The following is a 14,969-nucleotide window of genomic DNA, read 5'->3' as shown; positions in this document are numbered from 1 at the left end:
ACATTAGAGCTTAAACATATTTAATTAACTTATATATTTTAAATAAATTGTCATAGTAATGAATCAATCGATGGTTTTCTTAAGAAATTAAGTTACTAACTAAGTCATTAATGATCATCACATCCAATAGAATGATTAAGTTCTCATACTAACGTTAGATATGTCTGCTAGCAAAGGCATTACAGTAATAGAACGGTATTATAAGGTGAATTCAAATGGGCGCAGGCGCATGGAAGCGGCCCGATCACATTCTTGAATAGCCCCTATGGTCTTCATGTTCCTCCATGAATGAATCATTGAACTTCTTGAAGCTTGCCATGATTTCAGGCATGTCTTCCTCGGCAGGTAAGATGGTTGTCCTCAAATGGAACACCCTGCAAGTAAAAATCAGCCAACGCCAATGACCAAGATACAAGAAGACCTTGCAAATAGAGAGATTATGATAGATTATTACCCTTCTTTCTGCCCAAAACCTGAGCCTGGAACAGTGGAGATTCCAGTGGCTTCTAAGAGCTTGAGACAGTAGAAAACATCAGGCATTTTCCCCAGCTTTTTGGCAGCCTCAATGGCTCTCGGCGGGAGGCGTATTTGTGGGAAAGAATACATGGCACCTGATAACAAATGATTGGTACTTATTCGTGTTCTTCTCCTCAGTGAAATTGCAGTAAAAATCCAAACAGTTTACCTTCTGTGAAATTGCATATCACGTTTCTACAGCTATTGAATCCATCGGTCATTATTCGTGCTCTTCTCCTCAGTGATTCAAGGATCCCCTTGCTGCAATCCCACAAATGATAAAGTTCTGTTTATTTCAGGACGATTATACGATAGACGGATTCGAGACGACTAGCCATACCTTTCCCTAATATACTGGTCATATGAAATATCACCAGGCTTTGGTGGGTTGACCATCAACCCCATCTGCATATACATGACAAAATTCAGGCGTGCCAGATATAAAGGTTAAGAGAGAAAATATATAACTCACAAATATCTGAGCGGGAACGTTTGGGCTGAGTGATATAGAAGCAATCTTATATATTTCATCGACCGTCTGCAGCATCGATGATCGAATGTTACACGAGTATCACAAAAATGCTGGATGGAAACTAATAAAATTGAATGGTAATCTTATTATTAAGTAATCAAACCTTTGGAGGAATGTTGGTCATCTCGAAGTATCCGCCCCGTTGTCCACATTCTCCCCAGTATCCTTTCGACACGGTGTGGAACGAAATAAGCTGCAGCTCCTTACTAATGGGTGGACCCATATCCAGTAATACCTGAGAGATGCAGCAGATTAGAGTATGGATTTGGAAACTAAAAAAGAAAGTTGCGACTCTAATATAACCATTTACCTTTCTAGAACTAATGAAGGGGCGTTCGTCCTGGTATACATTTTGCTGATAAACTTCATCTCCAAGTAAGACTAAGTTTTCTTGGAAACAAAATTTCAGTATCTCTATCAGATTTGCTTCACTAAGGCATTGACCAGTGGGGTTGCCAGGATTTATGATCACCATAGCTCTTACCTAACCAGAAACCAGCATATAATACATGAGCTATCGGCATGATTTTGGCCTAAAGACTTGAAACACTCAAATAAGTGAATGAGCTATGGATGCAAGATCCATTCAGATTGTGGCTCGAGGTTTTTAAAACGCGTCTGCTAGGGAGAGGTTTCCACACTCTTATAAAGAATGTTTAGTTCTCCTCTCCGATCGATATGAGATCTCACGAAGATATCTCAGTTTTAAAACTTATATTCTTAATTTCTATGTTTGATATGGAAACAATGCCATACAGGATTTCACTTTCACAAATGAATATGGAAAATGCACTAACGTTAATTCCTTTGGAGCGAGCCTGAGCAACTGACTGGCGAAGGTCATTAATGTCAAGACCCCAATTTGCAGTCTCTTCTAGGTAGTATGGAACAAGAGAGCCCCCAAACAGTGCTATTGTGGCCGAGTAAAGAGGGTATTGTGGAACCGGGACCAGAATCTGATAAGACACTAAATTTAAACTTAATGTGCAAGCAGAGGGTGTAGAGAATGAAGACAAGCCATCAAGTGACATATTTTGCAAGAAAAAGCAATCAAATGGTCATGGTCAGTCAAGAAATAATACCCCATCCCCTTCACCACGGATAATAGTATTCAATATCTGCATTACGCCTTTACTAGCGCCATCAGTGAGGTATATGAGTTCTGGATCGCTGCCATGCAAGTAATTAAAAATCAGCATTTCAAGGTCATCAACCTATCTCAAACACATAAAGCTTATTGAAATTCATAGAGATATCATCTTTATCACCTTGGATAGCCATCTCGCCTTCCTATAAAGTCTGCTACTTCCTTCCGAATTGCAGGAATTCCTCGGGAATCGCTGTACGCGCCTGCAAGTATTTTCGAAGGATTAAAAACGATCAATTGAATTATCTCCTTGAAGATCTGAACTTCTATGAGACTAATTCCAAGCTTTCTAAGTCAGTTGCAGTTCCAAGTTCCAAGTAGAAAATAAAAGGAAATTGAGTAATTGATGCTGTCAAGTTTAGAAAATTTAAACAAAGTGGACATGAGATGTAACCGCCTAAGCCCACTGCTAGCAGACATGAAGAGGTTGAGCCCTGAAGGGGTGGACACGAGGCAGTGTTTCAGCAAAGACGCTGGGCCCCGCGAAAGGGAGTGGATTAGAGAATCCCACATCGATTGGAGAAGGGAACGAGTACCAGCGAGGATGCTGGGCCTTGCAGGGAGGTGAATTGTGAGATCTCACATCGGTTGGGGAGGAGAACGAAACATTCTTTTAAGGGTACGGAAACCTCTCCCTATTAGATACGTTTTAAAAACTTTGAAGGAAAGCCCGAAAGGGAAAGTCTAAAAAGGACAATATCTGCTAGTGATGGGCTTAGGCTTAGGTTGTTACGTGAGAACAGGACAGGACAAATGTGGTCCTGAATTCTGAAGCTGTGTCCTTACTGTTACGATTTCATGACACCCCTTTACGCCGGCAAGATCACTCAAGGATTAAATCCTGAATCATTCTAACTTGTGCAAGCAAATTAACAAATTACCTAGGCCCCCGGGAGTCAATGAGAGGTAATGTTTGGCTCTTGCAATAGCATCAGCAGGAAATAATAATCCCACATTAGGATCTTCTAAGAGAAAGGGAGCTTGGCAAAGAGCGACAACCTGTTGTTGAACAAAGAGAGTCAGTGTTCATGCAGACATAGCGACAGGAGTTGACTTCAGTCCCAAAAGGAACAAAAAGATCCGACAGCAACAAATGAAAGTGGCTGTAGTAACAAACCTGTCGTGGAAAAGTCAATGGCTTCTGTCCAAGAGCATGAGGATTCCCAACATTTGTGAAAATAATCTGCACAAACATTTGAAATTACGAGCAATATACGAGCAATATAAGTGGAAAAGTTCAAACTCAAACCTCAAACAGTAACCGCCCAAGTCTACCACTAATAGGTATTGTCCTCTTTAGACTCTCTTTCGAGCTTCCCCTCAAGGTTTTTAAAACGTGTTTGCTAGGGAGAAGTTTCTACACCCTTATAAAGGGGTTTTATTCTCCTCCCCAACCGATGTGGGATCTGACAATCCACTCCCCTTCGGGCCCAGCGTTCTCACTGGAACTCGCTCCCTTCTCCAATCGATGTGGGACCCCCCAATCCACCCCTTTGGGGCCGCGTCCTTGTTGGCACACCGCCTCGTGTCCACCCCCTTCGGGGTTCAGCCTCCTCATTGACACATCATCCGGTGTCGGGCTCTGATACCATATGTAACGGTCCAAACCTACCACTAGCAGATATTGTTCTCTTTGAGCTTTCCCTTCTAGGCTTCCCTTCAAGGTTTTTAAAACGCGTCTGCTAGGGAGAGGTTTCAACACTCTTATAAAGAGTGCTTCGTTCTCCTCCCCAAATGATGTGGGATCTTACACAAACGGTCTCAACTCAATGATTCATCAATAACAAGAGATCAAAGATCAAAATCCTCCAAACTTCGAGAAGGGATAAGGAAATGGCAAGTTTAATTCAAGAACTAAGCAATAAATCACAGTAGGACATAGTAATGATCAAAGGTAACACATAAACAATTAACCAAATTCCTAAACAACTGAAGGAAGTTTTCGAGGAACTATATGATTGAATGAAAACTTTATACCTTTTTCCCTTCATTCTGAAGCTCAGAAGCCCGCAGATATAGTTCTCCTCTGACAGCATACTGAGCTTTTTTCACGTTTTCATTAATCGACTCGTAGTCGAGTGCCTTACGTGACATAATGATGTACTTGACTTAGCTATTACTCGAATACAGGCAAGCAAACCTAGAATTTACCAAGCTAAGAAGAATCTGCCCTGAACCTGAAATTTACAATAGAGATGCAGGGATGATTAATAACGAAAGTTCTTCCTCGACTTAATATCTAATGCAATGCATCAAGGGGATTATTGATAGCTTTGTGTTTAGTGGAGATTCAAGCAAATGAATCCACAGAAAACAGCAGAAACTTCCATGGACGAACCCCATAAAGCTCTTTTGGCTGGAGAAAACAAAAAAATTGCACAATCGAAGGCTTAAACAACATCCATTTTTCCAATATCAGAAGATAAACACAATGCGTAAATGTGAGCGGGTGATGAAAGGACTCGATCGGGTCAGATAAAAGAACAAACCAAAAACCTTATAGCTCTCTTGATTTTTGAAGTATCGCAAACGAAGAACAGGGCATCGACATAACCGAGGAAGAAATCCACGAACAGACAAAACAGTATAGCATGATTTTGATCTCACCATCGGCCGATAGCAAGCCGCAGATTAAGAGAAATTAAAATAGAACAGACAAAAGAAGAGGGCATTGAGTAATGATCAAAACCTACCAGCGTTTAACTACAACATTGCGGATTCATTCAAAAAAACGGATCATTAACGCAAATCAACAAGAGGGAAACAAATGCTGATTAGCCTGATTGAACAGTCCCAACGAGCAGAAACAAAACTGGATGATGAATCGATAGAAGCCAAAACTCATAATTTGGGAATTAATGATTAGATAAATCGTAGGTGGGGGTTCAATACGGTATGGCGTAGGGGAAGTCAAACTGACCTGTGCTCGAGCGAAGCGCAGCAGAAGAGAGGGAAAATCGCGGGCGAATGCAGCGATGTTGTACTGACACAGGGTCCGGATCCGGGTCTGAGTGCAAGATGGATATTGGGAAGGGGGCCTTATGTGGCAACCAAATTGAACGTAAGGATGCATCAGAGCCACTGAAATTTAGATAAAGTTCTTGCAACTACTAAAATGTGGCGCAGCTTTGTACAGAACGTCTAGTTTTTTGTAGGCTGCGGAATTTTGGTGGCTGTGTTTCCTTGGCTCAATCGGCAAGTAGTGGTCGGCGTTTTTTTTAATGCAGAAAATTGATTGTGATTTAAGCCCTTGAGCAACCTGACAAAATGAGATGCACCCTTTAAATATCTTTATTTTCAGTTATGTTGCCTGACTACATCACTGTTGACATGAGATGTGATGTCCAAGAACAATATATATATATATATATAATATGAAAAAAAATGGTATTTCATCTTTGAAAAATTATTTTTTTTTCTAATGTTGATGTTCAAATCTTTGTCTTTATAATTTTTGAACTATATATTAATGGATAATGGATAAATATGATGTTCGTGAAAAAACTTGCATTACCATTTAAATATTTATTTTTAAAAATTAAAATTAAAATTAAAATAAAATGATATGTTTATGAATAAAAATGGAAAAGTAAGATTTGTCACTCTAATACTCTAATTCCGATCATAGGCAAAATAACTAATTGCTCAAGAGTTCTCTAGTGCCACTTTCGAAGGTTAGAATGTCATTGTTTAAGGATGTAAAGAAATATGCGATTGTAAAAGAGAGTAGAGATGTTTACGGGGCGGGTCAAAGCTTCTGTGTCCCCTATTTCATTCTCATTCTAGCCAAATTATCCATTTTTTTTTTTCCGAGAGTTAGGTAGTGAGTCCAAGAAAGAATTTGTTATTTATTATTTATTATTTAAATACCAATTTATTATTAAAAAAAATACAAGTATCTCAAAGTTTTTATTTTTTAATATAATTTTTATTAAAAAAATATTTTTAAAATCTTAATAAAGGGATATATTTCATTAATAAATATATATTATGCGTCCTAACATAATTTATAAAAATTTCAAATTTTAAATATAACTTTTAACCATTTAATTTAAATATTAAAATTAGGACTTCAAAATTAATTAATTATTATTATTTTTAAATATTACTGTGGAATTGCGTAAATATAATCCATCTCAGCTCCATTTACCTCACGGTTAGAGAGCCATCCAAATGCAGCAAAAATTGGCGCCAATCGAGAGAGTCACATCACGGCAAATCGCTACTTCTTTCTCCGTTCAGTCCTCCTGAAGTTCTTTGCGTGCGAGATCAAGAACATCGAGAATTCTTTTCAGTGGACTGTTGAAAGCGTTCCTGGGACTGATTCTTTCTGTTCAATTCAAAAATCTGCTTCTACTTCGATCTCGATACCGACGACTACTGCCTCTGTAGAACTGACGCCTAAAAGCGACGCCAAGAAGATCTGCCTCTTGTTCTGCTAGGCGAGACGAAGATTCTTCGCAGAAAATTGCTGCTGAGTCTGATGGAATTGAGCCACGTGATGGCTTATGGAGGTTAGTTCAATTATGTAGCTATATGGAGAAGAAATCTGTAGGAATATGCTTTCAATTTATGATACAGAATTTTTTAATATGCTTTCAATTTATGGTTTCCATTTGAGACTTCAAAATGTCCCCGCAGAAAGAACGATTAAGATTGTATTGCTGGGTAGCTCAGCCCGGTGAAGTTATTTGTGTTCCTGATCGCAATGTCGAATTGTTGAGATTTTGAAAGTTCTCCAATGTTTTTAAGTTTATAGCATTTTTCACTGCGAAACAACATTGCGTATTCTGCCTTTTTAATTTAAGCATGATAAACATAAGCTGTTCGAGTTTCACAGAAGTTTATTCAAAATCAAAAGTCCTTTGGATTAATGCTTGCACAGTTCTTATATTAGGAAGTTTGAAGATGGATTACGAACATAATTATGTCCAATGCTAAAGGAATTCGTGAACAACATGTTGCCTTTCTGGCATCCTTCAAGTTCCCCTGTGTGAACTTTGAGCAACTCTCCCTTATTTATGCACTGCTGAAATTGTTCGTCTCTTCATTGACGCCTGTTCTCTCCATCTTTCCAACTGGAAATTTTGACTAAGCTTTTACTATTGCTCGGATCTCGATTATATATATGAATTTGGAGAGGAGGGCCGACTAACTGTGTACCTTTTGACATTCATGATGCAGATTCATTAACAAGCAGAACTTTACTTTTTAGAAGATAACTTGCTCTGCCTATTAGAATCCCTCACTTTTTTGAGTTTTTCCTCCTCTTCAGTGGCTGTTATTATTTTTGTAGCAGAAGCTTTACTTGGGTGACAATACTTTACCATCCTTTTTAGTGGAATTCCTGCTAAAAAATAGTGTGCAACAGTTGCCAGATTCTGACCATGTAAGCTCTCGTGTTCATCAACACCGCATGTGATGTAACTGTGGGAAGGGAAAGTCCGAAAGAGACAATATCTGTTAGCGGTAGATTTCGACGATTATAAATGATATTAGAACTAAATATGGAGCGATGTGCTAGCAGGAGGTTGAGCCCCAAAGGGATAGATATGAGGCGGTGTGCCATCAAGGACGATAGGCTCCGAAGAGAGGTGGATTGAGGATTTTACATTGATTGGAGAAAAGAACGAGTGCCAGCGAGGACGCTGGCCCCAAAGAGAGTGGATTGTGAGACCCGACGCATTTCAAAAACCTTAAGGAGAAGTCCGAGGAAAAAAGTTCAAAGAAGACAATATTTGCTAGCGGTAAGCTTCACCGGTTACAAGAAGCTGATTTTTAATATGCACTGCTAAAGTTGTTTTTGAATATTTCTCTCGAAATTGCATTGTGAGCTAAGGTTAATCTAGACTTTTGTAGTGCAATTGTCGAACATATTTAAGTTTGTAATCTCTCTCTGACGTGACAGAATTTGCTGCTTTCCCGATAGCAATGGCTTTTCCGGACGATGGAGTATGGCAAGGACTTCATAAATAGCTGCAGCATTTTCCTACGGTACGTCTATTATATTTCTGCTGTTATCCTTTTGTTATTGGGGATTGGGGTCTATTTCTGGAGGAAGGACATAACGTTCCTAGAATTATCGTCATAGAAATAAAAATGCAAGCAATATAAATATGTAAAATCTTAAAACATGTTAAAACTAAACTCAAAACTACTTGAAACTCGAGAAAAAATATAAAATTTTAAAATTTAGTGACCAAATCAAAATTAAACCCAAAATTTAAGAGAAAAAGTGTAAAATTCTCACATTTAAGAATCAAAAGTAAACTATTATTGGAGTAGAGGGAAAATATTTTTTATTTTCAAAATGAATTATTTTAGTTATTATTGTTGTATTTATATGTCTAATATTCATTTGTTGAAAGGTCTTTGACCTTCATAGTTTAAAATTATGAACTTGTTAGTCCATACCCTCATAGCTACCTCGAAAAACAAAATGAAGGTAAAAGGAAGCAAATTTAAAAAATTAAAAGTTCAGAATAAAAAAAATAGAGAAAAGAACTTAAAATGTCGAAAGCAAAAATTCTAAGTTCAAAAAAAATTTGTTCCATCTCTGAGATTTCTGAGTCCACATGAACGACAGAAAACAGTTCTGTACAATGCATCAACTAATAAAACAACGAAAAGAGCTAATATGAAAATTCACGATGAAACAAAAGCAAGCCAATAGCTAAAGTTAAGAAACAAAAGCTTGATCAATTAGCCCTCTCGACATGTCGACTAAAGACAACCTCTAAATCCGGAGGCTTGAAGAACTGCCTCACATTGCCATGGTTGAATTTCATAGAAGATTTTCGCTTCTTGGGGGCGGGCGGGCATTTTGAACCGGACCGGATCCGACAGTCGTCTCCTGTCGGCGTCGGCGGTTGGTCTTCTGTGTCACAGTGATCGAGTTCTTTGTGAATGGGATTCGTGTAAATAGGCACAAGAGGAGGTCGTGACTGAATTCCCGTGATGACCCATTTTCTGGGATCGAATTCGAAGCCCATATGGTCTTGGAAATTCTCTGAAAATCCCATAAGTTTTGGGGGGTGGGGGGTGGGGGAAGGAGAGAGATGTAGGGAAGTAATATAGAGGGGGGGAATAAGGGAATAAAGAGGGGATTAGTTTGGATAAAAGCAGAGGAATAAATAAAATTAAATGATCAAAGTTGGTGGTGCCGAGGATTTGCAAAGGAGAATATGGAAAGTGACTTTGGCCTAATTTGCTTTGCGTTGCGTTTGTTGCAGCTCTAAAGAGGAGTTTTTCCTCTTTTCTTTTCCCTTTTCTCTAGGAATCAAGAAACAGTGAAAAATTTTGGGAGTAAAAGGGAAGGAATAGTGACAATGCAAAATTTAGATTCATGCTTTAATAGATTCCCTGCCCAGAGTGGGAGAGAGGGGAAACTCCACGAACTTCCAACCAACCAACCAACCGTAGTTGACTCTGGCGCTTAAATTTCAATTTCCTAATTTGTTCATCCAGGGTATGTTATTGTCTACTTTGAACTTAAATTCTTATGACTTTGCTTTTGATTTTCTAAAAGGTCACGTACCAATGAAGATATATTTCTTGCTTATAAATTCATGATCATTTCCTAAACTAGTCAAAGTGAGACTCCCTCCGAACAATCCTCAACAAATTTCACCCATTAAAATTTAAATAATAATTATTACGTGTCTCATTCATGCTAAACTTTTGTTGTCCATGAGCCAAAACAACACAACATTTAATTAACAAAACACCAAAGTTCATTAATTTGCTCGGTTTGTCCATGAGCCAAAACAACACAACATTTCATTAACAAAACACCAAAGCTCATTAATTTGCTCTGAGGTTGTTACACAATCAACCAGATACAGAAAAAGAACCGTAACGCCCCAATACGCCGTTAGCAAATATTGTTTTCTTTGGACTTTTTCTTTTGGACTTCTCTTCAAGGCTTCAAAACGCGTCTGCTAGGGTAAGGTTTTCACACCCTTATAAATGGTGGTTTGTTCTCCTCTCCAACCAATGGAGGACATCGCAAGAACTCAACAAATTAAATATATCAACACAACAAATGAAAACTTTAACTTATAAGAATTATTAAATGAATCACCCATTCAAGTGTAGAGTTTAAATTACAGAGCTATATGAAAAGTAGTGAAATTTGCAGAAACAGTGCAAGCAAGTTATTTACCTAACAATAAAACAAAACAATTATATAGATATTTAGTGAAAAAGAAAAGAAAAAGAAAAAAAAAAGAAAAGAAAAGAAAAAAAAAAAAAACCCAGAAAAATTCAAACTAAAGAGCTCCAATTTTCAAGGTGAGTTATTCTCAAGCCGAAGGAATCTTGGAATTTGTAGGTTTCTTCCCAGTGCTCCGCAAAGGAGTTTACCAAAAGCTGCTTTTTCTTCCTTATCCAGTATTCCATATTCCTCACCTTTCAGATTTGAACAAAGTTCAATCCAATTTCAAAATTCAAAAGCCAGTGTAAAACATGACATCCAATCCCATAGAATAATTGAGTTCTCATAATAAGGTTAGATATTATGTATGCTTGCAGAAGCTTTACAGTTTACATTATCCATAGAGAGTAGTACATAGTGAATTCGAAGCCGATCCGATCATGCCCTTGATTAACGCCCTTCGTATTCCTCCATGAATGCATCATTGAACTTCTTGAAGCTTGCCATGATTTCAGGCATGTCTTCCTCAGCAGGTAAGATGGTTGTCCTCAAATGGAACACCCTGCAAGTAAAAATCAGCCAATGCCAATGACCAAGATACAAGAAAACACCTTGTAAATAGAGAGATTATTTTATAATATAATTACCCTTCTTTCTGCCCAAAACCTGAGCCTGGAACAGTGGAGATTCCAGTGGCTTCTAAGAGCTTGAGGCAGTATAAAACATCAGGAACTTTTCCCAACTGTTTGGCAGCCTCGATCGCTCTCGGCGGGAGGCGTATTTGTGGGAATGAATACATGGCACCTGTTAACAAATACTCTTAGTCTTTTTAATCTAATATCATAGCAATAGAATTTTGGGAGGGAAGAGTTAAAAAAAAATGGAACATTCTAACAAAAAACAGTTTACCTTCTGTGAAATTGCAGACTACATTTTTACAGCTATTGAATCCATCAGTCATTATTCTTGCCCTTCTCCTCAGTGATTCAAGGATCCCCTTGCTACAATCCCAAAAATGATAAATGATCATAAGAAGAAACCAGACAACCATTAAGAGGAGGATGTGATGCTAGCCATACCTTTCCCTAGAATAATGATCATAAGAAATATCACCAGGCTTGGGTGGGTTGACCATCAACCCCATCTGCAAATAAAGAAAGCAACTTTCCATATGAGAGAATTCAGGCAAGCCAAATATAAAGGTTAAGATCAAACATATAACACATTGAGTTGACTCACAAATATCTGAGCAGGAACGTTTGGACTGAGTGATATAGAAGCAACCTTATATATTTCATCGACCGTCTGCATCATCGACGATTCAATGTTACACAAGTATCATAAAAATGCTGGATGGAAAGTAATGAAATTGAATGGTAATCTTATTAAGTAATCAAACCTTTGGAGGAATGTTGGTCATCTCGAAGTATCCACCCCGCTGTCCACATTCTCCCCAATATCCTTTCGACACGGTGTGAAAAGAAATAAGCTGCAGTTCCTTGCTAATAGGTGGACCCATATCTAGTAATACCTGAGAGATACAACATATCATATCATCGAGTTGAAAACTGAACCGAAAAGAAAATGTTGAGAGGCTCAAACATGACAATTTTACCTTTCTTGAACTAATGAAGGGGCGTTCATCCTGGTATACGTTTTGCTGATACACCTCATCTCCAAGTAAGACCAAATTTTCTTGGAAACAGAAGTTCAGAATCTCTCTCAGATTTGCTTCACTAAGACATTGCCCAGTGGGGTTGCCAGGATTTATAATCACCATTGCTCTTATCTGACCAGAAACCAACATATAAGACACGAGTTATCAGTATGACTTTGGCCTGAAGATATAAACACACTCAAACATAAATGTCTACCGAGCTATGTATGCAAGGATCGACTAAGATACCTCGGTTTCTAGATTCAAAAACCGAAAAGTTATATTCTTGGTTTCATGTTTTTATGGAAACACTGCATACAGGATTTCACTTTCACCAACAAATATGGTAAATGTACTAACATTAATTCCTTTGGAGCGAGCCTGAGCAACTGATTGGCGAAGGTCGTTAATGTCAAGACCCCAATTCTCAGTCTCTTCTAGGTAGTATGGAACAAGAGAGCCCCCAAACAGTGCTATTGTAGCCGAGTAAAGAGGGTATTGTGGAACCGGGACCAAAATCTGATAAAGCATCAATTTAAGCTTAACATGAAGACAGGGGGTGAAGAGAATGGGGGGAAAAGCTATTCAAGTAACATATTTTGCAAGAAAAAGCAATCAAATGGTCATGGTCAGTCAAGAAATAATACCCCATCCCCTTCACCACGGATAATAGTGTTCAATATCTGCATTACACCTTTACTAGCACCATCGGTGAGGTATATGAGTTCCGGATCGCTGTCATAACAGCAATGAACAATAAGGATTTTAAGGTCATGAATCTAAGAGCATGTTTGAAATGACTTTCTAAACGCTTTAAAAATTATAGAGATATCATCATTATCACCTTGGATAGCCATCTCGCTTTCCTATAAAGTCTGCTACTTCCTTCCTAATTGCAGGAAGTCCTCGAGAATCGCTGTAAGCACCTAGAAGTATTTTGGAAGGATTAAATGCCAATCAGTTCTATGTAGCTTCTTGAAGATCCTAACTTCTATGAAACAAATTTCAGAACTTCCTCAATCAGTTGTACTTCCAAGTTCCATGCTATTACTATAGAAAAGAGCATCTGAAACTAAAACTGTCCTCACTTATATGATTTCATGACACCCCTCCTCACCGGCAAGATCGTTCAACGATTAGTCCAGCATCACTCTAACTTGTGAAATCAAATTAAGAAATTACCTAGCCCTCCCGGAATCAGTGAGAGATAACTTTTGGCTCTTGCAATAGCATCAGCAGGAAATAATAATCCTACATTAGGATCGTCCAACAGAAAGGGAGCTTGACAAAGAGCAACAACCTGTAGAATCAAGGGTTAGGTAGTATTTATGGTGACCCATAGGGACCAGAGTTGACTTTGGTCCCAAATTACAAGTCTAGTTTATGAACTTTCTATATCTGTGTCTATTTAGTCACTGAACTTTGATAGAATGTTTAATAAGTCCTTCAACTTTCAACGACCTATTAGATACAAAATTATTGGTTCAAAGGTTTATTAAACACTTTTAAACTCAGAGGTCTATTAGACATAAAATTTAAAAGTTTTGGCATCTACTAGACACTTCTAAGTTCGTTCTTGAACTCACAAAAAAGATCAAATGAAAGTGGCTGCAGTAACAGACCTGACGTGGAAAAGTCAATGGCTTCTGTCCAAGAGCATGAGGATTCCCAACATTAGTGAAAATAATCTGCAGAAATTTTTGAAACTATGAGCAATAATAGAAATGTTTGGGCCAGAAAAATTGCTCTGAATGAGACTGAAACAAGACATAGCAAGTGTGCGAGTTGAAAGTGCCACCAAAGTCCTGCTTGGCTATATAACGGGAAGAGCATGAGTATATATGTAACAGCCCAAGCCCAAGCTCACCGCTAGTAGATATTGTCCGCTTTAGCTCATTACATATCGCCCTCAGCCTCACGATTTTAAAACATGTCTGTTAGGGAGAAGTTTCCACACCCTTATAAAGAATGTTTCTTTTCTCTCTCCAACCGATGTGGAATCTCATAATATAAGTAGGATACAATATCTCCATTGGTATAAAGCCTTTTGGGTGAAACCAAAAGTAAAGACGTAAGAGCTTAAATCTAAAATGGACAAGATCATACCGATGCGGAGATAAATGCCAAGTTTATTCCAAAAACTTATTGCAGGACAAAAGTACTGATCAAAGGTGAAACATAACCAATTAACCAAACTCCTTTAACAATCAAAGCATACCCTTTTCCCTTCTTTTTGAAGCTCAGAAGCTCGCAGATACAATTCTCCTCTCACAGCATACTGAGCCTTTTTCACATTTTCATTAATCGACTCGTAGTCTAGTGCCTTTTGTGACATGATGATATACTTAATCTCTAGTAGCTATTACTCCAGCTAAACACAATCTGCCCGGAACCTGAATTTTAGAGAAGTAAGATAAATGAGAAACCAAATGACAGAAATCACAGGTTATCAAGTTTCATCGGGTTACTATTGGGAATACACACACAAAAAGAAGAACAGAAGACTCCAAACCTATCAACTTGAGTTTTAGATTAAGCATTTGGGTTTTGTGTATGCAAAGGACAGACCAAAAAGCTTATAGCTCTTTTGATTTGGGCATTCACACAAACGAGGAAGAAATCAATATACAATTAACAAACTACACAATAAACATGCAAAGAAGATAATCTACAGAAAATGGGAAGCGAAACACTCCCAAATAGAGAAAAATTTGATTCACGCGTTTGCAAGGGGAAGAAAAAGAACTTGTTTTGTTCGAGGCAAGCGCTGCAGGAGGTAGTGGAGCTCGTGAGCGAGTGACACAGAATTGGGAGCAGCAGGGGCGGCTCAGTTTTTGTTGGCAATGAGATTGAACGAAACGATGCAGCAGAGCCACTGAAATTTGGAATGTGGATTTTTCCCTTAAAGAGATAAAGCACCAAAAGTGTGGCGCAGCTTCATGCAGAAACTTCAGTTTTGATA

At 38.2% G+C, this 14,969-nt stretch overlaps 3 protein-coding genes and 1 pseudogene across 6 annotated transcripts; 1 reads left to right on the top strand and 3 right to left on the bottom strand.

Annotated features, from left to right (window-relative positions):
- Positions 1–98: 98 nt before the first annotated feature.
- Positions 99–5,314, bottom strand: LOC111808545 (glutamate--glyoxylate aminotransferase 2). 3 transcript variants are annotated; one of them, XM_023694610.2, is made up of 14 exons: positions 5,116–5,314; positions 4,173–4,372; positions 3,313–3,378; positions 3,077–3,194; positions 2,317–2,398; positions 2,131–2,218; positions 1,846–2,004; positions 1,359–1,532; positions 1,152–1,283; positions 989–1,054; positions 857–921; positions 686–777; positions 455–611; positions 99–374 (listed from the first exon to the last, which is right to left on the bottom strand). In XM_023694610.2, the coding sequence occupies exons 2-14, from the start codon at positions 4,287–4,289 to the stop codon at positions 245–247; spliced, it is 1,446 nt and encodes a 481-aa protein (XP_023550378.1). In that variant the 5' UTR covers positions 4,290–4,372; positions 5,116–5,314; the 3' UTR covers positions 99–244. The 3 variants fall into 3 exon arrangements, with proteins under 3 accessions (XP_023550378.1, XP_023550386.1, XP_023550395.1); XM_023694618.2 differs by lacking the exon at positions 5,116–5,314 and adding an exon at positions 4,889–5,082; XM_023694627.2 differs by lacking the exon at positions 5,116–5,314 and adding an exon at positions 4,692–4,838.
- Positions 5,163–7,481, top strand: LOC111809674 (ribose-phosphate pyrophosphokinase 3, chloroplastic-like; annotated as a pseudogene). Its single transcript, XR_015422779.1, has 3 exons — positions 5,163–5,256; positions 6,336–6,709; positions 7,093–7,481. The product of XR_015422779.1 is annotated as a ribose-phosphate pyrophosphokinase 3, chloroplastic-like (transcript).
- Positions 7,482–8,732: 1,251 nt separating this feature from the next.
- LOC147793827 (cyclin-dependent protein kinase inhibitor SMR6-like) lies at positions 8,733–9,558 on the bottom strand. The gene has a single exon (XM_087125532.1). The coding sequence runs from the start codon at positions 9,215–9,217 to the stop codon at positions 8,894–8,896; it is 324 nt and encodes a 107-aa protein (XP_086981658.1). The 5' UTR covers positions 9,218–9,558; the 3' UTR covers positions 8,733–8,893.
- Positions 9,559–10,653: 1,095 nt separating this feature from the next.
- Positions 10,654–14,910, bottom strand: LOC111802348 (glutamate--glyoxylate aminotransferase 2). Its single transcript, XM_087125524.1, has 14 exons — positions 14,754–14,910; positions 14,226–14,400; positions 13,630–13,695; positions 13,190–13,307; positions 12,852–12,933; positions 12,655–12,742; positions 12,368–12,526; positions 11,966–12,139; positions 11,750–11,881; positions 11,590–11,655; positions 11,430–11,494; positions 11,260–11,351; positions 10,998–11,154; positions 10,654–10,912 (listed from the first exon to the last, which is right to left on the bottom strand). The coding sequence occupies exons 2-14, from the start codon at positions 14,340–14,342 to the stop codon at positions 10,801–10,803; spliced, it is 1,428 nt and encodes a 475-aa protein (XP_086981650.1). The 5' UTR covers positions 14,343–14,400; positions 14,754–14,910; the 3' UTR covers positions 10,654–10,800.
- Between the last annotated feature and the right edge of the window lie 59 nt (positions 14,911–14,969).

This window comes from Cucurbita pepo, chromosome 1 (genome assembly GCF_057944985.1).
Source record: "Cucurbita pepo subsp. pepo isolate OVF chromosome 1, ASM5794498v1, whole genome shotgun sequence".
Lineage (NCBI taxonomy): Eukaryota > Viridiplantae > Streptophyta > Magnoliopsida > Cucurbitales > Cucurbitaceae > Cucurbita > Cucurbita pepo.
Note: the sequence above shows the minus strand (reverse complement) of the source record. Positions and strands in the feature narration are given on the sequence as shown.